This window comes from Rhamphochromis sp. 'chilingali', assembly GCF_963969265.1.
Source record: "Rhamphochromis sp. 'chilingali' genome assembly, chromosome: 3".
NCBI lineage: Eukaryota > Metazoa > Chordata > Actinopteri > Cichliformes > Cichlidae > Rhamphochromis > Rhamphochromis sp. 'chilingali'.
The window spans coordinates 15,739,727-15,763,376 of NC_137931.1; the positions used below are offsets into that span (position 1 = coordinate 15,739,727).

Genomic DNA, 23,650 nt, shown 5'->3' on the forward strand with positions numbered 1-23,650 from the left:
AGGAGTCAAAAGTAGCTTTACCTAAAACACTATCATAAGAATATGTGTATCTAATCAAGACAGGAAGCTGAAAATATCAACAAATAGAAGATGAGATTTCACATCTGTAAAAGTGAGCAGCCTTCACGGCATTTCATTCTTCAGTAAAACTTCAGTAAAAGAAATTCAAATGAAAAGCAAAATATCTGAGGCTGCTAGAGAACTGTGAGAGCAAAGGACAGTGCAAAAGACATTACTTCCTGTACGTTATGTCCATGGCTTAGTGTGGAGTGGTATCTTAACAGAACCAACATCTGGGGTGGGAGGTCCCACTTTATCATAACAGGGAAATACCAACACTCAGAGCCAAACACCGAAATCAGTGAGCATCTGAGAGTGCTGTAGGTCATCGAGGACACACACTGGCTGCTATGAAGGTAATTATGCTGTGAAAAAATCTAGGTGCACGGATTTGAAAGAATAATGTCTCTCTGTCTACACACACACACACACACACACACACACACACACACACACACACACACACACACACACACACACACACACACACACACACACACACACACCTAGCATAAAAAGAGAATTTCTGTTTGGTCACTTATTTCTTTGTTGTAACAATGTTTCTTAGCAATAAATTTATTACTGTTGGAATTCCTGCCATACTTGTGAGGAAAATGCATTTGTGGGTTGTGCCCATACAGTCATTGGTTGTGCCCATGAAAAACTAGCCAATCCTCTCTGCAGTGTTTCCAGATTCTAACAATTAGGTGTCTGACTGTCAGAATCTGTAATCATGGAACCTTCTACAGTGATCCGGTTCTGTCTGCTCTAAGAATGCCACATCAGCTCAACAGCTCCAGACTATTTATCTCAATTTATCTTTAAAAAAAAATACTGCTCCTCGCTGTCTTCAATCACAAGCTCAGAACCAAATGATAACTTTTTTGTTAAGTCTTTCTGTGGAAACTCTTATTGATAATGTTTTTTATTTTTATTTTTTGTTTCCTTTCATTATATTTTATTGGGTCTTAACTTGGTTTTATGCTATTATTAACTGTATTTTACTTTTCAGTTATGTTTTAGTGTGATTCTCCAAATATAGTTCAAATAAAGAAACATGGCAGTGGATAAAACCGTAATACTGGTGCTTCAAACTGCACAATCTATCCGTCATTTCATAATGTTATGTTGTGTTCAGTTATTCACGTGAATATAGTTGCTCAAGATTTTTTGAACTATTTTACCAAAGTGACATTCTACAACAATTCGCTGTAAAATTACATCACTTCCTTTGGTGCAATTGAACATGACAATATTGTGCCATTGGAGAGGCCTTTCTGACTGACGTTTCTCCAGTTTTGCTTTTTGCTAGTGTCATTGTCACTATTGCCCATTTAGGTTCAGAGGCAGTCCAGTATTTCCAGTACAGCACATCAATAAATGCTGGTACTAGAAGGTTTGCTGCATCTCGCTGCACAGTCTTAAGAGTGTAAATAGGCTAAGGCAGGCATCAACTCAACACCCGGACCAGTATTTTGTCCTTTGTGTGAGGAAGAACAAGAGCAGCACTAGCAGAGCCCTACAAAATTACCTCCACTAGGCTACTTGTGCATGTTTCTGACTAAACTGTCAGAATGATACTCCATGAGGTTGGCATGAGGTCTTTCTGTCCTTTAGAGAGAGCTTATTGATGCTCTAAACCAGGGGTGTCCAACCCCAGGCCTCTAGTGCCTGCAGGTTTTAGATATCAACCTGGGTCAACATACCTGAATCAAATGATTAGTTCATTATCAGGCCTCTGGAGAACTTCAAGACATGTCAACGGCTCCCTACACAACACTACTAACTCACATGCAATGTTCCCTCTAAGCTGCGCATGTGCGCAATTGCTGGCACGGTCTCTGCGCACAGAAAATCTGCGTTGTGCACAAAAAAAATCCAGCCTGAATTTAATTTAAAATTAATATGTTAACAATTCTGTTTTGCAGTGTTAGTCAGTAAATGACTGGCTGCTCCCGTAAGGGATTAGAACGATGCCACCTATGGGATGCCATAGTCCAGCCAATAATGCGATTCACATTCGTATATACAGTATGCAGCTAAACAACGTCGTTGACAGGCTATGGCAGCGTCCTTATGTGCCGACAACGGTGTTTTAGCTAGCAAAGCGGCGTGGATGATATGGAGTGAAGCCACATTAATAATAACGTGTACAACCATTGGAGATGTGAGCAGGACAGACGGAACAATTGACGGAAAACGTGTGGACTTTATACCAGTTTTAAATGTTGTGTTGATAGTAGAGATGGCACGATACCACTTTTTTATGTCCGATACCGATACCGATATCATAAATTTGGATATCTGCCGATACCGATATGAATCCGATATAGTGTGTTTTAATCAATAAAACTGTTTTTTTAAAAATATCTTGCTGCATTTTGTATAAGTTCATACTCAAGTTTAAAACAACAACTACACTAAAGCTATTCTGTTATACCTATATGCAAAAAAAAAATATTTATAGTTCAGCAATACTGATCAATCTAATAAACTTAAACCTACACCATCCTCCCTATTCTGGTATTTTAAAGAGTACTTAGCGTAAATATTAAGCAACCTAACTAATAGGGTTCCAACTCCCAGCAACAACAAAAATAAATAAATAAAAAATAGGGAACCACCCCTCACGCTCCACCTCATGATGCTTAATCAACGTAATCAACCTTAATTTGATGCAGTGTGAAAAAAAAAATGCACAGAAATCAATTATTTTTCAAGAAATATTAAATAGATTCAACATCTTTCTTCAACAAAATTGCAGACTGTACAGATGGTACCTTCCCAAAGGAAAAAGTACTATAGCTTACTAGGGTATATATATTAGACTTAATATTCACTATATACAGTAATTGACTTCTATTCATTTTACATCAAATTAAAACTTTCGGTGTAAGATTCGGATAATTATTTATTAAAAGCTAGACATTTTAAATGAGAATAAGAAAGAAAAGTATGTCTTTGTGCCCCCTTTTCCCTGTTCATGCCCTATCGGCCCCCCTGGCTAAACTTTGCTAGATCCGCCCCTGCACAGTTACCAGCGTCAGCTACGTAGAAAAAGATCCTCGAGTAGAAAGTAATAATAAATAAATTCTAACAACAGCTGATCAAGCTTAAACGTGCTGCTGTTGTTTAGCCGCTGGTTTCCTCTTTCTGGTGCAAAGTGGGCCAAAAACAAACCAGAGAGATGGACTCGCGACAGAAAAGCCGATCAGCTGATCATTAAGCAGTTTCATGATTGAAGTAGCAGCAAGAAGAGGCAGTCGCTCCATATATCGTTTGTTAAGCTTAACGCAAGAATGCTTTACAAACATTCAGAGATGGACTTACACACTTGCTTTACTTCTCTCGGGGATAACTTTGTCGGAGATGAAATGCCGGGTTGCTAGCGAAGCTCCACATGCTATCCAGACCACCGACAGGTCCCGCATGCCACAGCTAGTGATGGGCAGATGAAGCCCCATGAAGCACTGAAGCTTTTCATCCAATTGGTTCACCCCAACGCGAAGCTTCATGAAGCTTCATTTGCTCTAGCAGGACACCTACTGGACGTAAAAATAATAGCTGGTATGAATTTGAAGAGTGTGGCATTTTGCACACAGCCTGTAAATGTCAACAACAAAAGGAGTGTGTAAAACATCTATATTGTAGTGATGCAGTATACTGTGTATATTTATGCTGGCAGTATGGAAAGACAATAAAAACAAAGCACAAATTTAAATATCACACACGTCACTTATTGCATTGTATGATATTGTTATATCATTTAGTAACATTACAGCATGCTATAGTATCATGGCATTTGATGGCTCACCTGGTCTTGCTCCACAATCGGTGTTCCCCTTATTCTCATGCATAGCTCTGTAGTGCCTAAGCATGGATGAGGTGTTGTTGTTATATCCCAGCTCCCTGGCACATAGCAAACACCTCACCTTGTACAAAAGTACAGACAGCCTAACATAGGTTTTATTGCACCATCAGTATTATGAAAATCCATCTTCTGTGGAAATTCACATACCTTGTTGGGAGGAATAAGATCAAAATGTTCCCACACAGGGGAGGACATCCTCCTCTTCTTAGCTGGCTCCATTCTCTCCTGACTTTCTCTCCTCACTCTCATAAACCTCCAAACTGTCTCCAAACTCTCACTAACCGCAACTCTTCATCAAACACCCACATTTTGAATGAAGTCTGAGGGGTTTATATCGCTCTCATAGCTCGCGGAAAAAATTCGAACCGCTTCATGAACCAGTCACGTGGTACAGCCGGGCAGCGAGGCTTCGGACGTCATCATTTTCAGCTCCTCCCATAAATGAAGCAAGCCTCGATACGCGCTTCGCGGAGACGCCCCCTCATTACTCGACACACGCTCCGAAGCCTCGATACAGAACGTCCCATCACTAGCCACAGCCGCTCTATCACGTGATGCATACTGCTCCGACGTGCTAACGTTCTGAGGTGAGTTACGGCGTGTTGCAAGTTTTGTGAGGTGCTTTCGTGATATTTAATGGATCGGATTACATTTTTTATTTTTCTCCGATATCCGATCCAGTAATTTAGGTCAGTATCGGACCGATACCGATACGTAATATCTGATCGGTCCATCTCTAGTTGATAGGCCACATAAAACCAGAGTTATGATAAAAACAAATATATGCAATGTTTGGTTTTCTTCCTGAATACTATCGTTGTTTATATTTACTGCGGAAGAAACGGTAAACGGCGTTTTATAAGGAAAGCGCTCTCCCCCTGTGAGCAAAAACAAAACCAAACAAACCCACCCTTTCCTATTGGTCGAAAAATATACCATGTCGACCAATCAAAATATGATATGGCAACATGGCATTTATTGTTTAGGAAGGGGGGAAGTTTTAGGAGTGACGGAGGTGTTTTGAGATATTTGAGATATGAGAGATTTGAGACATTTAGCGCAAATCTTGTGTAGTTAGTGTGTAGTGTAGTCAATAGTTTTGTTGTGTGTGTCAGAACAATGGACTACTGAATGTTACAGGTGTTACAGGAGTGATACATCTCCTGTTGTCAGGCCTGCAGGTATCAGGCTGTTGTTCTCCTTTATCTCATAGTGGTCAGAAATTGTTTTTTGGAGTGGCACAAATAATTTTTGTGGCATCAAATTTGATGCAGAACACCTGATTGTTCTGTAAATAGTTTTAAATGTTTATTTAAAAAACGCCTTGGCTGCATTTTCAGGTAAACAGCTGCAAAAAACTTTGTTTGCATAACTCGGTTACTTTTTTGAAGAAGTAACTATATAAGTAACTATATAATTAAATTGCCCAACATTGGTCATTATATACTGTATTTTATTTTGTAGCCAGATTCTTTTGCAAATATATATATATATATCTATCTATATATATATCTATCTATATATATATATATCTATCTATATATCTATCTATCTATATATCTATCTATCTATCTATATATCTATATATATATATATATATATATATATATATATATATATATATATATATATATATATATATATATATATATATATATATATATATATTTTTTTTTTTTTTTTTTTTTTTTTTTTTTTTTTTTTTTTTTTGTACTTCCAATAGTGTTAACATCCTACACAGGTCATGAACAAGATTTTTTTTTTCATCGTAAGTGGGCTAAGGCAGTTAATTAAAAGTAGTCTAACATAAATGTAAATGCTGTAATTTGATTGTTTTAATAAACCATGTAACTTGGATGGATTCGATGCTGGCGTGACCACAGTGCACACTGTCTGCTGTTGCTCACAGTGGTCCAAGGGACCGCTCAGGGAGTTTGTGTGTTCGCTCAGACACATGAAAAATTAGAGGGAACATTGCTCACATGTATGTTAAAGATTTTCATTTTGTATAGTTCACTCACCAAGATCCACTATTTGATTTATGCGATTTACCTTTCATTTATTTTTTGTTAGGTTCCATTTCTTTGAGCAGTGCATATATACTGTGCATATGTAATAGTAAATACAATTAGTTACAGGACTTACAGCAGTAAAACATTTATATGATCTATCAGTTTATCAGTATCCAGTCCTTTATCCACTTATAGTGTTTATAGCTTCAAACTGAAATACAAATTTGTATTGCAAAACAACATTAGTAATTGTAGTGTATAATCTGAAGTATCTGTGTGTGAGTGGTTTTTAAATGAGCTGCTGCACTGCACTGACGTATCATTAAGTTCAGGGCTGCCCAATCCCGGTCCTCGAGAGCTACCGTCCTGCAGCTTTTAGATGCATCCTTGTTCCCACACACCCGAATCAAATGAATGGCTTGTTATCAGGCCTTTGCCAAACATGATGGCATGCTGAAGAGGTAATCAAACCATTTGATTCAGCTGTGTTGGAGTAGGGATGCATCTAAAAGCTGCAGGATAGTAGCTCTCGAGGACTGGGATTGGGCAGCCCTGATTAAGTTGATACGTCAGTGCAGTGAGGATGTTTACAAAATGTTCACTGGCTTATTTCCAACAGCAGTGATTTCCTCACAGTTCCTCCAAACAACTCCCAAATTTCAAGGCTATTCAACCTGAAGCAAAGAATCTGTTTAAGTCAAGGCCCAGCTTCTCAATTTATCCCTGAGACGGCACACTTTTATTAGAAGGCTGGTTGCGGTCAAGCACAATCACCCTCCAAAGAAATGTCTCATGCCCTATATAACAAATTTTTATTTAACACAGGGCAGAGTTGAAAGAGAGTTGAAAAAATAATCTGACTCGGTGACAGTGTTTATCTTACATTAATGACTTCCTGTTTTCTCTGTTTTTATTCACTTTTCTTTAAACTGAAAAATGGTTGTTATGTCAAGACATTGCAATATTTCCATGTATCAAAATCCTGCATTAGATTATAAATCCACCAGTACACAACTGTACATAGATTCAGATGACCAGCGGTTCAAACTTTGCTCTATATCTGTCATGTTTTCTTTCCTCACTCTCTGCCTTCATACGTCAAAGCTATATCTGTCCAATAAGACTAAATGCGTATAAAGTGACACCTATAAACGATTTTAGTCAGGCTGAGTGTCAGCTAAATGGAGGCATCTGTGAAGTAACACTCTTCAAACAAGCCATGCTGCATTAGGGAAGACATCCACTGTCTATTTGTTTGCTGAGGATGTCCGGTATGAGGAAAATAAGTGCAGAATATGATGTCTATTCCTCATAAAGGCACAGCTTTATATTTGTTAAGCCTTTAATGGGCTCTTAGCATTTTCAGACTGGTCAGTGTCGTGTGCAAAGAGGAAGACTTGCACAGTCAGTGGAAATAATGTCTAAAAAAAACCCTAAACTTGTATTTCTGAGAGTCACACTGACTGAAAAAAAAGAAAAAAATATATATATATACGTGTGTGTGTGTGTACATATATAGAATAAATAGTGTTATTTGTACAGCTGTTAGAAAAATACATCTGAGCAGAGAATGTAAAATCACTTTTTTTAAATAACTTTTTCATTCCTCCGTACTTATTGCATTGCATACGGCTTGGGGACTCTTACCATGCACCACAGAAGGGACTATATGGTGGATGCATCTAAGACATAATTTTGACAGTCATGTAAAGTGGTGGACAGCATATGCAGTGCAATATGAGAGCTAACAAAAAGTTATTCCTTGTCATACAGGATGGTGGTTCAATATGAATAGCTTGTGTTTGTTTGATTTTTATGAATGAACTCTCAGGACTGCATATATAATGCTACAACTTAGCTTGACTGAGTTAGCCACAATAGCAGCATAGCCAGTGATAGCAATGGTGACTATCTGGCTATCAAAGCAGTGAAATATTTTTAATAGATTTTGGCACATAATAAGGATGCTCAAGTACAGTTTGGCTTAAGCTTTTTTGTTTTTTTTAATAGCCTTCACAGTATTAAATCGTATTTAATAACACAATTGCAGGAATTAATATATATTGGGTGCTATGTGATCATCTTTTGTAGTTCATAATATATGAAAATAATCCGTTTTCTTTAACCTCCTAACTCTTTCATGGCATGCATTTTTAATTTCTCTTTGCTATTTGGGCTGATTGGGACCTGATGAATGTAAAAACAAAGTATTATCTTTTTACCTGATTTTTGTTTCTGGGAAAAATGATATCCACATATGAGGACATTCGTTTTAAATTTCGATAGAACAGTGGTAGTATACTGTCTTCGTATGTGGATATTGGGCCCTTGTAGAGCAAAATTTTGTATTTTGGTCTAGACAACCCAAAATGTGATGTCCACATATGTGGACGCCAGGTCCTGAGAGGTAAAATGACGTTATTTAATATTTATTTCTACACTCTGTTGTAAACCGTTAATCCGTTTTTTCCTTTTTTCCTGGCAAACGTCCCTGTCTAACAAGCATAATTTTCTCTTTCTGTATGAACAGGAAAATAACTAATCAAACAAGATATTAATTTTGTCATTTCAGGCAATTGCAAAACAGAGTAACAGACTAAACTGATAATTGCAGCCTTGAACAAAACAAAAAGTGTTTACAGACACGATATGTGTTCTTATATTTAAGTGAAATGGCATTTTGGTCCACATGCTGAATAAGAGGAACAATTTTCTGAATAGCGGACAAATTGGGGAACAGCTGGATAACATACTTCCTCAAAACTGTTGTGCATCATAAAACCTGACGAACTTTACTCCGCTGAACATTTTCTGTGTCACCTTTGAAACTTGAGCTGAGATAATATTTAACAACAAACCAATGTGTCACATAACTTTGTTGCTCTCTGCGCGTGTGGCACTGGATCGATGAAGTTGTGATTCGGAGCGATATCGGTTGTATACTTCACTTTACGGCCAGAAACAATGGTTGGTGGTGGTTTGTTAATACTCACACGTCGTTGTTATGCGTATGGAATGCTTCACACGGAACCGTTTGCACTTTCTGACTTTTGTCCCTTCGAACAGGTTTCCATTGCCAAGGTGCTCCTCGGAATTTTTGGGGCAGCTGTGGTCGTCGTTTTGATAGCGGTCCCCACGGCTATATTTCTTAATGGTGAGTCTTTGTTATTAATGCTTCACACACTGGCGTCATCTCTGCTTTACCGTTAAACACATTTGTCAGAAAGTATTTTATGCGCGCGTCATTGCGCGTTGTTTGGACCGTTGTCACTTAACACTTCTCTAAAAACACTGAAAGAAAACATTTAGCTCATCGGGAGTCACGTTGCCACCTAAGAAACGAGCGAAGTCACATTTATAAGTGTGATTAAAGTCGCAATGACGTTTCTCTGACACCCCATATGCATACCTTTAAATCCAAGCCCATTCTGTACCCACTTTGACAATTTCCATTATTACACATTAACGTAAGCGACATCCCACTTGCCGTTATCAGTTACAGCCTCTACAGCTCTTAGCTTATCTCATTGCTGAGCATCATAATGTGAGTGTGTGTGTGTGTGTGTGGGAGGGGGGGCTAGATATTATATCTGTAACATGTGATCTTCAAGTGCTTTCCAAACACGTGTTTCAGAAAAGAACGACGAGGCCAGCATTAGATCTTTCACCCTTGAGGACGTCTTCAACAGCTCACTGAAACCCAAATCCTACAACATGAGGTGGATTTCTGGTGGGTGATGTAATTAACCTGTATTTTTAAAAAAAGAAAGAAAGAAAGTGTGGGGCATGATGACACTGAGTTATTGTCTCCCGGACTGTAAATATGTTATCAGACAGGATAATTTATATCTCCAAAAATCCACTTTGTGTTACTGACTCACTGAGGCACATGAAATTATTGGCACGTATTTAGTTACCCAGTATATGGAACCAAATAACCTAGAATGCAGTAATATTAATAAGGACAGCTCTGACCTGCCTAATTCACTTGTTCTGAAACCAGAACAGCACCTTTTTTCTCTGAAATATCAAGCTGGTTTTGTCCATGCATCTACATGGATCACAAGCACTTTTTCATACTTTTGCATTCATGTTCCCAATGGATAACTAACCCCTGGTGCTAAATCTGGTGCTACTATGATTTTGGTACCAGTGGTTTTAACCCTCTCAGAGCTAACCTACCATAGGGTCTAACCCTAATTCTAACCCATACATTTGGGTATGTTTAAGCATAACTGTAGCATGTGAATAAATCAAGTAGTAGCTATAGCTAGATTAGAGCACTACAGCAAGTTAAAGTTCATTTCCATAAAGTAGTAGTAGCAGTTTTTTCAATTTAACAATCATGAGAAAACTTTGGTCCATATTGAGATTGTCATCTATATGACTGTGTCAACTGCCTTTTATCACAGTAATCAGTCATTTAGTAACTCTCTTCTTTAACACACATTTTCCCTTGTAAGTAGAATATTTAAGGGTGTGCTTTCATCTTTCTCATCTTCCACCATAGATCATGAATATCTGCATATGTCAGAAGGCTCAGTGTTCCTCTATGACGTCGCAACAGACAAGATATCAGACTTCTTGAGCAAAGACAGATTTGTAAGACATCCTTCTCATGTGCATCCATAGCCTTCTTTTAAAGCTTATAGCACACAGCTTCCATACAGATGCTGTGTTGTTTGTATGCAAGACTTTGAGGAGGTGTCTATGAAATGCTTACAATCTCTCTGTTCAACAAACAGATAGACAAAAATGCCTATGATTACCAGCTGTCAGCTGACCGCCGATACGTTGCATTCATGAGCAACTACTCCAAGGTAAAGTACCTTTATTCACATCTGATTCATTTCTAAACTGATTTATATTCAAAGTTTTTAAATGATAAACTACCTTACTTTGTTTTTGTCCCATTAGCTGTGGAGACATTCATTTACAGCTTCATATTCACTTTATGACCGGGAGTCAGAGTGAGTAACTTTTTTTTTCAACTACAAAGAAGGTTTTGGCTTCCTCTATTTAAATATATATTTATATCACCGACATAATTCACAACTTCAGTTACAGGCACCTCGTAAAATGTATGCTTAAATCTGTTTCAGCACATTTATCACACCCTCTGACATTCCTGATAAAGTCCAGTACTTTGCCTGGGCCCCTGAAGGGAACAAACTGGTAAGTTCAGGGAAAGACAGATGATTGCAGGCTTAATTTTGAATGACACTTCTGTTTTGAAGTGGGTAAAAGATTATCATGTACAACCTTTTCGAAGTCCTCCCATCCATCCATATATTTGGGTTTTGTCTCTTGACTTTTGTTTATTTGTTTTTCTAGGCCTTTGTTTGGAACAATAATGTGTATATAAAGACCAGCCCCAACTCTACATCACAACAAGTCACATTCAATGGCGAGGAAAATAAGATTTTAAATGGAATCCCAGACTGGGTTTATGAGGGTAAGTGGAAGATATATGAGTCATTTACGTTCAGTGTTTGCATGAGGAAACTTGCTTCTTACTGTTACACAAGTAGCTGTGTCTCCAGGAAGAGACCCTGATCAACTCTATACGTATCCTGATACAGACATTTGAAATTTTAATATCACATGTAAATAAACCATTTTATATTAATATTAGACCATACCATATGATAAATACAGGTACATAAAGACATTATTCAAGCACAAAAAGACAACATTAGTGTGGTGGGGTGTGGTGGGGCGTGGTCTGTGGCGCCGCTGTGGGAAAATACAGGTTGGCACACCGAAACTGCATCAGCTCATCACGCCTCCCCTGCAGCAGCGGCACAGACTACGCCACCGCCACAATTAGTAATAAAAAGGATGTCATACTTGACTAGCATTTAGATATCATACAAAGTTTAGGCCTCAGATCAGTTGTGAACTCACTGGAATCTTTTGGTGAGAAAAGCAAAAACTCAGATGGAGAGGTGTTTGCTGGCTGGTGTGATGCTTCCATTGTTTGGGTGAAATGTTTTTTAAATCCGTTCTAAATAGGTTGCTGCACCAACAACCTCCTTGTGATTGCTTTGATTACTAGCATATTATGCAACTACCTATACAGTAGTTTGCAGTGGAAGATACAAACTTTGTTAGCGAACACTCTGTAACCAACCACCGAGCAGTATTAAACTATAACAAAGACCAGAAATGTAGAACATTCATCTTTAAAGTAAAAGTTGTGCCTTACTGCTGAGACCAACACATTTCAAAAGGAGAGATTTTTATTTTGTAGGTGAACAGTCTCTGTTTTTTTATTGTCAAACTTTTTTAATTATTAATGAAGTGGAAATGCAGAGCAAGGACAAAGGAGCAACGCTGGTCTTTGAGCACTGTAGTGGTATGGTCTTAGACCGAGTGCCCTTCTGGTTTGAATGATATTGTCAGGGCCCTGGGTCTCCTGACCCAGCATGTTTAGTTCTTTGTGATTTTTGTATTTTTGTACTTGTGTGAGTTATTCTATGGTTTCTAGTTTCGATCCCTTGCCCTTCGTGTTTCTCTGTGTCCCCTCTGTTCTGTGTATGTCTGTGTCTGCATGTTTGAGTTTCCCTCTGTGTCTTTCGGTTCTTAGAGTCCTCTGCCTTATGGTTTATGTCTCTGTGTTTCTTAGTTGCTGTCTCCACCGTGTCAAGTTCGCGTCTCTGTGTCATACTTCCTGTTTTACTTTGAAGGTCCGTGTCTTATGTGAATGCGTCCTGCTTTGCTTGTCTCGTCGGTCCTGATTTCTCCCAGCTGTGCCCTCCTTATGTGTCTCATTCCCCTCGTTACTTCCCAGTGTATTTAAACCCTGTGTTTCTCTGAGTCAGTGTTGCGTTGTCCCTCAAACTGTGTGTTTCCTCGTGTGCCTCGCCATCAAGTGTAAGCTTATATTTCCCAGTTCAGTTTTGTATGCTTTCCCCTGTCAGCAAATAAAGCTGAGTTTTTTGAGTTCATCCTTCGAGTCTGAGTGCCTGCATCTTGGGTCCTACTCCTGCCTGCCACACAGCGTTTCATGACAGATATTTTATTATAATGTAATTGATGATTTTGACTAATTACTGTACAGTAGAATGCATACAAAGGATGTTTTGCTAATATGTCTGTACTTTAAAAAAATATGTTTACACTATAATATCAGTCATTTCTCTTCTGTCTTAGATTTTCTAAGACAGCAGCAGGCCTCAAATGTTCCCATTCATTTAGAAGAATGTTTGTGTTTTTACAGTCACATTTCAAGGAGTATAAAAAACCCCAAACACATATCGATCTATCGATCTATTGTACTGTGACAACATGAAACCATGCTGCTTTACTACTCCATAAGCTGTAAAAGATCTTCTAACACAGCTTCATACGTTCATCGTTCCAGAGGAAATGTTCTCATCCAACCAAGGTCTCTGGTGGTCACCTGGAGGAAAGAACTTGGCTTACGCTGAGTTTAATGACACCGGGGTCCACACTATTGAATACTCGTGGTATGGTGAAAACCAGTACCCCAGCACTGTTTCTATTCCATATCCAAAGGTAGCACATTTGCTGTTTTGTTGAAGACATACATCAGTAATCAGTGTTGGCTTTTGTCTGTTATCTTATATTCTTTTGTCTTTGCAGCCAGGAACTCCCAATCCCACAGTGAAGCTATTTGTCGTGGACACTGACAATGCAACAAAAATCTCTGAAGTTGTTGTTCCAGACTCATTTGGCTCAGTGTAATCTAACACTTTCTAATATATCATTTCTTCCACAAATATCCAAAAACAAAATGTTGAACTTTAACTGTTCTTTTTGTTTCACTTCAGTGAGCACTACTTGTCTACTGTAACCTGGGTGAGTGATGAGCGTCTAGCTGTCCAGTGGCTAAAGAGAGTACAAAACCATCTCATCCTTCAGATCTACAGCTTTAATGGATTCACATGGAATACTTATGAGGTAAAACAAAAATGTATAAACCAGTACTTTTTCCTACCTTTGAGTCCATAACTTTGTGAAAACCGCTAAGATTTTGCTGACTGAGACTAGAGTTTTTTGACATGCTTCATGTTAAATCACATAAAAAATTGATCTTTTTATCTAAAGTATGGACAAAAGACTATTTGTTCAATATATCCCTAGATTTACTCTAAATAACTTAGAGCTCAATGGTTATGTATGTCAAATTCACTGGAAATTTGCACAACTGAAGTAGAATATGATCTGGAATGCATCTTCCATCCTATATCCCTAGTCTTATAAGGAAAAAATCTAGTCCAAAAATATTTTCTGTAGTCCAGGCTTATATACTAAATACAGTCATGTATGTAAATGCTGCAGTGTAATACATGTGGATAAAATAAACTTTTAAAGATCTAAAAATCTATTCTGGAATATCTTCATATAAACCGTGACAAAAGCTAGTCGAAAGTGTTAACTTGGTGCAGCAGAGTTTCTTGTGGCATTCCACTTAGCTAAAGGGCTGCTAATTATTTCCATTTATGTAAAAATGTGAAAGAGCAACCCTGCCATTTAGAGATTTTCCTAATTTGTTGGCTAAAGAGTTTCAAAATTCAGTTCCCAGTCACAATGTCTCTTTGTGCTCTCTGGGTTTAAAGCTGCTGAGCCGATAAGGCTGCTGTGTTGTACTCTAAACTGTAGCTTAGAACGACAATAAACACAAGTTTTAACATCTTTTCACAGCATCTGGAGGTGGCAAGCACTGGCTGGATTGGACGGGTATGGTCACTACACTGTTAAATGTTAAATAGGTATTAAATATGTAAATGTTTTAAAGTAATACATTCCATGGAAAGACTCACTCCCACAATGACGAGTATTGTGCTTACATCAAAGTGAGTCACGCTGTTGCTCTGACTGTCTGACTGTCAACAGACAGTGCTGCAGAAACACTCAGTAGAACACTGTATGTGTATTAATCCACTGCAGAAAATAGTTCCCTACTGACTGTTGGATAACATTTGCTTACAACCATTTATTTCAGGGTACTGAAATAAAATTAATATTAAAATTAAATGTGTGCTGACATGAATGAATTGCACAGAAAAGGCATAAAAGAATAAATAATAACACGCTTGTTCTTTAGTTCTCTCCATCAGAACCAGTTTTTGCCACAGATAAGAACAGCTATTACCTGCTCATGAGTGACACCCAGCAATACAAGCACATCCATCATGTGGTTGGGGTGGGTGTATGAGTACTGAAATATTTTTGCTGGCTAGTCTTTCTTTTGTCTTGCACAATATCTTTTATGAATCTTTATGAATCATTTTTTGTGACATGTTAACCACCCACACATATTCTGTATTCATGCAGGGCAAGGCTACAGCCATCACTTCTGGAGAATGGGAAGTTATTGACATTCTGAAAGTCACAACAGATAGTGTGTAAGTCAAATCATCTCCTACAGGGTTGTCAAACATAAGGCCCGGGGGCCAGAATCAACCTGCCACAGACGAAATCCGGCCCACTGAAAAGCTTTAGAAATTTTAAAAGAGTGCACTGAAGTTTTAACTGTCTTTTCACAAGTTTTGCAGCATTTCCTATTGATACAGACCTCCCCTTCCCCACCACCACTATCATCATAACCAGTACCAATACTGCCACCACCAACAATTAAACAGTTATATATCAGAAAAGTTGCTGTTTTTACCCACAACTTTGTCTGTAATTTTGCTCATTTATCATGTAGTTTAATTGGTCTGGCTTACTTAAGATTAAAGTGAGCTGTATGTGGCCTGCAATGTAAAATGAGTTTGACATCCCCAATCTATTCATTTAATTGCTTGCAGTTAATGTAATAGATGCACACGGTGTCTTCAAATTTTGTTTTTGGTCATCAGCTAGCTGTGTGGCAGGCAGAGTGAGAACTCAAGTGCAGGACTCCGTAGACAAAATATAAATGGCCCTATGTGGAAAAAGTGGTTAGCCCCCTCTGTTATAGCATAAATTAACTGTGGTGTATCACATCTTTGGATAGCTCAATTCAATTTCTCTAGCCACACACAGGTCTGATTACTGTCACACCTGTTCTCAATCAAGAAATCACATAAACAGGACCTGCCTGACAAAAAGGAGTTGGACAAAAGATCATCAAAAGCCAGACATCATGCTGCCATCCAAGAAAATTCAGGAACAAATGAGAAACAAATCTCTCAGTCTGGAAAGGTTATAAAGCCATTTCTAAAGCTGCGGGACTCTAGCAAAACAACAGTGAGACCCATTATCCACAAATGGCAAAAACATGGGACATGGGAGAACCTTTCCAGGAGTGGCTGGCTGACCAAAATGATCCTAAGAGCACAGCAGTGACTGAGCCAAGAGGTCACAAAAGACCCCAGAAAAACATCCAAATAACTACAGGCCTAACTTAATAAAGGTACAATCAGTGTTTGTGACTCCACAATATGAAAGACACAAAATGGCCTGGAGAATTCTGAGACAAAAACCGCTGCTAGGAAAAAGGAAGATAAAGGCTCGTGTCAATTTTGGAAAAAAAAAATCATCTTGATGATCCAAAACACACCAGCAAGTTCACCTCTGAAGGAAAAACTAAATGAAGACTTTGGAGTGGCCTAGTCAAAGTCCTGACCTGACTCAGATTGACATGCTGTGGCGTGATCTTAAAAAGGTGGTTCATATCTGAAAACCCTCTAATGTGGCTGAATTACAACAATTCTACAAAGATGAGTGGGCCAAAATTCCTCCGCAGTGCTGTAAAAGACTCACTGCCAATTATCGCAAATGCTTGATTGCAGTTTTTGCTGATAAGGGTGGCCAAACCAATTATTCGGTTTAGAGGGCAATCACTTTTTTACATGGGGCCATGTAGGTTTTGGTATTGTCTGATTGCCACTGATTATAATTAAGAATTCCAAAGTCTCCATACTAGTGTCCTTCAAGCTTTATTCCTACTTTGCTACATTCTTAAAACTCCTGCCTCACTCATTCTTACCGATTACTCCTCAGATATTTTTCAAGTAATGAAGAGGGTGGCAAGCCAGGAGGAAGAAACGTTTACAAGTAAGAATAATGATTTTCATGTTTTATCCTTTATCTTTCATTAAGAAATTCAATAAGAATTGCTATGTGGGCATTTTTATGTGTTTTAGGCGGACACAACAAGAAACCAAGTGTCTGACGTGTAATCTACGTGAAAACTGTTGGTATAACTCCGCTTACTTCAGCCACAATGCCTCCTATTACCGCATGAGCTGCAGTGGTCAGTTTTATTCTCTTTCTGATTCGTAAAAACCTACCTCTTATTCTCTCTAGAGTTTTTGGATCATTTGAGTTAATTATATCATCATATTCCTTACTCAAAGGTCCTGGCCCTCCTTTCTATTCTCTCATGGATAACATAAACAACAGAGGTAAGTTACAGTATGCAACTGGTTCTGCAGTCCAGAAAAAAAAAAAGTATTCCAATAACTTTCTTGTATTTGTACATTTGTAGAGCAAAGAGTTTTGGAAGACAACAAGGAATTTGTGAGCATGATTTCTGGTATTCAAATGCCAACCATGCGTCAAGGCACCATCAAATTGGGCGAATACAGTAAGTGAATGCAGAAATGATAATTTTTCCTTTAAGACTTTCCCCATCAGTTTCATTTTGAGCTGATAACATTTTTGACTATACTCTCTAACGATAATCCAATAGCAATAATAAACAACAACCCTGCAGAAATCTTTTGTTTTTTTTTACACAATTAGATTGCCAGAATATTTTGTCAATGGCAACGGATAAGCATAATCTTGAACCATATGCAGTTGGCTTTGCCCATTTTAAACCTCAACCCCACTACACTGTAGATGTTTTTAAACATGAGATAAAATTCTTAAAATCCCTCTCATTAGAGTATCTGGGTCAATTACAAATCTAGTATGTTTATTTATTTATTTTTTTGATGTTCGCAGAAACAGATCTCAGATGTTGGTCCTGGGATCTGCTGGAGCCACTTGCCTAGCTTGGGGGGTCACTGCACCAAGCGCTTCAATTACCACTGTTACCTTCACCCTGCACATCTTTTCAAGCTCTTCTCTGAGCGCTTGGTACTTCTCCAGCTTCTCATCTTCCTTCTTCCTGATGTTGCTGTCATTCTGTATCGCTAGCTCTATCACTACAGCCGTCTTCCTCTGCTTGTCCACCACTACTATGTCCAGTTGGTTAGCCACCGCCATTTTGTCCGTCTGTATCTTGTCCCACAGGATCTTAGTTTGGTCATTCTCCACCACCCTAGGGGGTGTCTCCTATTTTGACCTCAGGGCTTCCAGGCCATATTCTGCACAGATGTTTCTGTATACTGTGCCGGCCACTTGGATATGGCGTTCCATGTATCCTCTGCCTGCTAGCATATTGCACCCTGCTGTTATGTGCTGGATTGTCTCAGGAGCATCTTTACACAGCCTGCACCTGGGGTCTTGCCTGGTGTGATAGACCCCAGCCTATATGGATCTTGTGCTCAGAGCTTGTTCCTGTGCTGCCATGATTAGTGCCTCTGTGCTGTCTTTCAGTCCAGCTTTGTCCAGCAGCCACTGGTAGGATTTCTGGATGTCAGCCACCTCCTCTATCTGCCGCTGGTACATACCATGCAGGGGCTTCTCCTTACATGATGGTTCCTCCTCTTGCTCCTCTTTCTTGGGTTTCTGCTACCTGAGGTATTCACTGAGCATGTGGTCGGTTCGAGCCATCTTCCTGATGTGGATGTTCATTGTTTCATCCTGGACTGTGGTGCTGACACTCACTTGTCCCCAACCTCCTTCCTACCACTTAGCGTACAGCCTTAGGGTGCTGGACTTGGGGTGAAACCCTCCAGGCATGGTTGCAAGCTTCCTGATCTTTATGTCAGTGGCTTCTATTGCCTCCTTTGGCCAGCATCTCTTCAAGTGTCTGTGAGTCTTTGCTTGGTAGTTTCCATGACCTCAGGTAGGGGCAGCCTGCTATATTTATTAAGCAACCCTTTCTTCATAGCACCTCCGTGCTACCATGATCTTGGCCTCTAGTGTCCTTCTCCATCATCTTGTACACTGTAAAAATTAAATCCTGAAAAAACAGTAATATTCCGGCAGCCGGTGCGCCAAAATAATACCATAAAATAACAGATAATAACTTTCTCATAAAAATACGGTTATTTTCAGTAATGACAATACAGTTTGTTGCCCTAATTTTACATGGGATTTTGCCTTTTTCAAGTGCTTTTAAACATTAAATTAGGAACCTTTTAATGTGATTAAACAATGAAATTACCTATAAACAAGGTCAATGAATGCGGCAATATGAATAATAATACTTAAATGTACAGAAATATACAATTAACAGTTGGTTTAAATAATAATGGATTGCATTTATATAGCACTTTTCGAGACCCTCAAAGTGCTTTACAATTCTACTATTCATTCACTCTCACATTCACACACTGGTGAAGGCAGCTACAGTTGTAGCCACAGCTACCCTGGGACAGACTGACAGAAGCAAGGCTGCCATATCGCGCCATTGGCGCCTCTGGCCATCACCAGTAGGTGGTAGGTGAAGTGTCTTGCCCAAGGACACAACGACCGAGACTGTCTGAGCCGGGGCTCGAACTGGCAACCTCTGATTACAAGACGAACTGCCAACTCTTGAGCCACGATCGCCCTAAATAACATTATTTAATGTGAAAAAAAGTTTATAAGAATCATTTTATATATCTTTCCATAGTATTACATTTGAATTTAACAGTTCAATCTTTCAAATAACAGACAAATATTTTGTGAAATTGTTAAAATACATTCACAAATGTATCATAATCTAAATATGCATATGTACAGACAAATATATTTAAAAACAAGAAAATTATGTTTTATTACATTTACAGTGATTTTATGTTATTTTTCATTTGAAATGTAACATGACAGTCTATTTATGTAAATTTAATGATATTCTAGAAAAACAGTAAAAAACTGTAAAATACACAGCAAAATACTTTTATATTACAATTTTTTTTTACAGTGTAGCCATGGATCCCCATGATCACTCGTTTCATGGTGTATATCAGCTGGTTGGTTTCGTTGATGGTTGCAGTAGGGATTGTTGCTGCATTCACATCTTTTAGTAGACCTTCAAGGGGGTACTTCACATAGTCTTGGTAACTGGCTAGGAAGGGTCCAGGTTTCCAGTTTCACCATGATCTTACATTTCAGATCAGCTGCTCTCGCACTCAACGCCCGTTGTTCCATCATATTTGGGGCTTGGTACCCAATCTCAGGTGGGGGTGATGATATGACGTATCATCCTGGCTCCCCCTTGCCATAGCATTTCTGTTGTACCTCAATGATCTCCAGCTGTGATAGCAGTTCCTTCTTCCGAATGCTGGAACACCGAGCTACTAGTTGTTTCGCCGTCAGTTTGGATGCTGGGTATCGGAGATTCCATGGGTCCCACATCCTCTTTGTGTAACCCCTTGCACTGGGGTTTCATGCGTAGTAGCATTCATAGTAGTAGCAGTGGTTAGCACTGTTGCTTCACAGCCAGAAGATCCCGAGGCCACAATCTGCCCAGGGCATTTCTATGTGGAGTTTGTATGTTCTCTCTGTGTTAGATGCCAGTCTGTTGCTAGCCCTGCAACAGACTGGCAATCTGTCGAGGGTCACCCTATGGTAGCTGGGATAGACTCTAGCCCCCCCTGCAACTCTGCTAAGTATAAACGGAAGAGAATGGATCAATAGGTAGATACTGGCACTGATATATGCAATATCTTTTACATTAATGACATTCACTAATACTTGTTTATATTTATTATTGGAAAAGACAGGCATGTTTTAAATATGATCTGCCATTAGCAAAATTTGGAAACAAAAAGAATAATTTGGCATTTTGAATAAAAAGCAGTGGATGTCCAAATACCAGTCAACATAGAGGACATCAGCTTGCACGATAGAAGGTTTAAGCAGGTAAACCTTCCCTGAAGGTGGCCCATTGGAAAACTGTCATGAAAAAAAAAAACAATTATGAAAAATAATGTAGCTCTCTGGTTGAGCAGGCATCCTAATGTTCTGTGGCTGAAATGCAGTACCATGGGTTCAATTCTGACCAGCATGAAATTATTATTTGTACATTGTTTCATTATTTATTTTACTACATGTCTTATACCTACTACTCTTTTTATGTTCATATTTTTGACAGATCTCTGGTACCAGATGATTTTGCCTCCAGGCTTTGATGAGTCCAAGAAGTACCCTTTACTGATCGATGTGTAAGAGTTCATTTAAAAAATAAAACGAAAAGACTTTTTAAAGTAGGGCCAAAAAACTCATTCTGAATGTGCTTGATGTTCCAGGTACGCAGGTCCATGCAGTCAGAAAGTAAACTACGTCTACAGGGTAAACTGGTCCACCTACCTGGCAAGCACTGAGAAAATCATTGTTGCTAGCTTTGACGGAAGAGGGAGCGGTTACCAGGGCGACAAGTTAATGTATGAAATTTACAAAAGCCTGGGAACCAAAGAGGTGGAAGATCAGATAACAGCAGCCAGGTAAGGAAAGTGAGGAGGAGTTTAGACAAGTCAGTGCATCTCAAACAAACAGGTTCCTTCTTTGCTCCAGCAAGTTTGATAAAACTGGATTTTACTTGTTTCTGTGACTCCCATTTAGAGAGAAACTTAGTGTAGCGGAAATATCACGAGTCAATGATGGCAATGATCAGCAGAAGTTCTTGTCATCCCCTTATCCATATTAAATTCATATCTCTTTTTTTTTCAAGGGAATTCATCAAAATGGGATTCATTGACAAAGACAGAGTTGCTATTTGGGGATGGGTAAGTAGTGAAGACTTTGTGTTAAACAAAAACGCCACAACGGTTAAACACATTGAGAATGTTTTAGTGCAAGTTAATGTTTCACTCACAAGTCAATGTGTTTGGCATGTACTCAAGACAATAGATGATCTGCAGTAATGAGTTTTTTATATTCAACAGTCCTACGGAGGATATGTCACATCCATGGTCTTGGGATCTGGCAGTGGAGTTTTCAAGTGTGGAATGGCAGTTGCTCCAGTCTCCAAATGGCGCTATTATGGTATTTCTTTTGCTGTCACTTTTTACAATCCCATTAATGATATGAAATAATAACATCTGCAACTATCTGTCTATTTGTACCAGATTCCATCTACACAGAGCGTTACATGAAATTGCCTTCACAGAATTCTGAAGGTTACGATGTAAGTTTCACAGCCAGGAATATCAAGTTCTCTGTCCTTTATTTTCAGCTGTGCGATTGTCTTTGTTGACGCATAAAAATTAAATCTGACTGTGTGCAGAACACAACAGTAACTGGCAGGGCCAGGAACTTCCATTCAGTGCAGTATCTTCTTGTTCATGGAACAGCCGATGGTGAGCAACACAAGGCCTCTATGTTTGTGTCTGTTTATTATTTTATAATTTTGGGGGGCAACATAAGCCTAAAACATAATAACAATAAGTGTGAGAGTTTATTTTTCATTCGCTGTGACAGAATACATTTGCAGCCCTGCCTTTTCAAACAGGAGGTTTTAGATGCATTCCTCATAGCCATCTCCTGACGTTGGAAAAGTGCAACAAAATTAATGTGGTTATAGAAAACTAAACTGAAATGTTCTAGACTAGTTTGAATTTCTACATGTGGTTGGTAAAGCACACTTTTTTCATCTTTTTTAAATTGAATGCCAATACTATTGCAGAAAATCCATTAGTATACCAGCACTTATCATTATCAACAAATTCATACAGACTGATGTAAAATAAATAGATCCAACACTTGCAACTTGATCAGCACTGACAAAAGTAATGGCCATGATCATACCACTATGTTACCTTTCAACGGAACCCTGCCTTATTGTTCGGTTTGTTTTTCTAGACAATGTCCATTTCCAGCAGGCAGCAGAGATCTCAGAAGCTCTGGTTGAGGAGCAGGTGGACTTTGAGGCCATGGTGAGCAACTTGGGAAATGCAACAGACAATTGTGGGACCAATGTCATGAAACACTCATACATATAATGCTTTCTTCTTTCAGTGGTACACAGACAAGGATCATGGGCTCGCTGGTGCTGCCAATCAACATGTCTATACCCACATGACTCACTTTCTACTCAGGTGCTTTGCATAAAACCAAAAATTGTTTTTATTTTCTATGAATAAAGATAGGCAAAAAAATACATGTAAACTCATTTAGTATTGGAAAATTAATGGGTGCAAAACTGTCCCAGTTCTAATGTTATTCTGTGTCTATGAGAGCTTGTTTTAGATATGTTCATTTAGTTTAAAAAAGCTCTGAATTAACAACAAACATCTTGCTCTGTGTTATTTTATTAAACCACAACGTTTCAGTCCAACTGACCTTCATCGGGTACAAAAAACAATCTGATACGTTGTAATTTAATAAAATAATGGTAAGTCAAAAAGTGTGTAATATGTTCTTTTAAAAATATCTGTCTCTTTAAGAATTAAAGCTGATATGGTTCCTTGTAAAACCTATATGTGAAAAAAATTATTTTTCTAGAAATATATTAAGTGTACATTTATTGTTTAAAATGTCATTTAGAGGCCAGCAGAAAAAGTATAATAATGCAAAGAATGAAATGGGAACTGAGTGTAATGGAATATTTTAGTGAACCTGAACTACTTGGACATTTAAAATTTCTACAGCATTGTATTAAGCATAGACACATCAAAGTATTTGATACAGTTTTATGACATTTGTAAAACTGTTA

General features: G+C 38.5%; 1 protein-coding gene across 3 annotated transcripts; it reads left to right on the forward strand.

The window, feature by feature from the left end:
- The first annotated feature begins 279 nt into the window (after positions 1-279).
- Positions 280-23,650, forward strand: LOC308394596 (dipeptidyl peptidase 4-like). Of its 3 annotated transcripts, none has more exons than XM_080878987.1 (26): positions 280-416; positions 9,010-9,097; positions 9,578-9,673; positions 10,454-10,545; positions 10,689-10,763; positions 10,861-10,913; positions 11,046-11,118; positions 11,278-11,398; positions 13,310-13,464; positions 13,552-13,649; positions 13,740-13,869; positions 14,614-14,649; positions 15,017-15,115; positions 15,247-15,317; positions 16,900-16,953; positions 17,043-17,152; positions 17,256-17,303; positions 17,387-17,485; positions 21,092-21,161; positions 21,246-21,440; positions 21,668-21,722; positions 21,882-21,981; positions 22,065-22,123; positions 22,223-22,295; positions 22,798-22,871; positions 22,954-23,650. In XM_080878987.1, the coding sequence occupies exons 1-26, from the start codon at positions 411-413 to the stop codon at positions 23,044-23,046; spliced, it is 2,223 nt and encodes a 740-aa protein (XP_080735113.1). In that variant the 5' UTR covers positions 280-410; the 3' UTR covers positions 23,047-23,650. The 3 variants fall into 3 exon arrangements, with proteins under 3 accessions (XP_080735113.1, XP_080735114.1, XP_080735115.1); XM_080878988.1 differs by lacking the exon at positions 280-416 and adding an exon at positions 8,740-8,910; XM_080878989.1 differs by lacking the exons at positions 280-416; positions 9,578-9,673 and adding an exon at positions 8,740-8,910.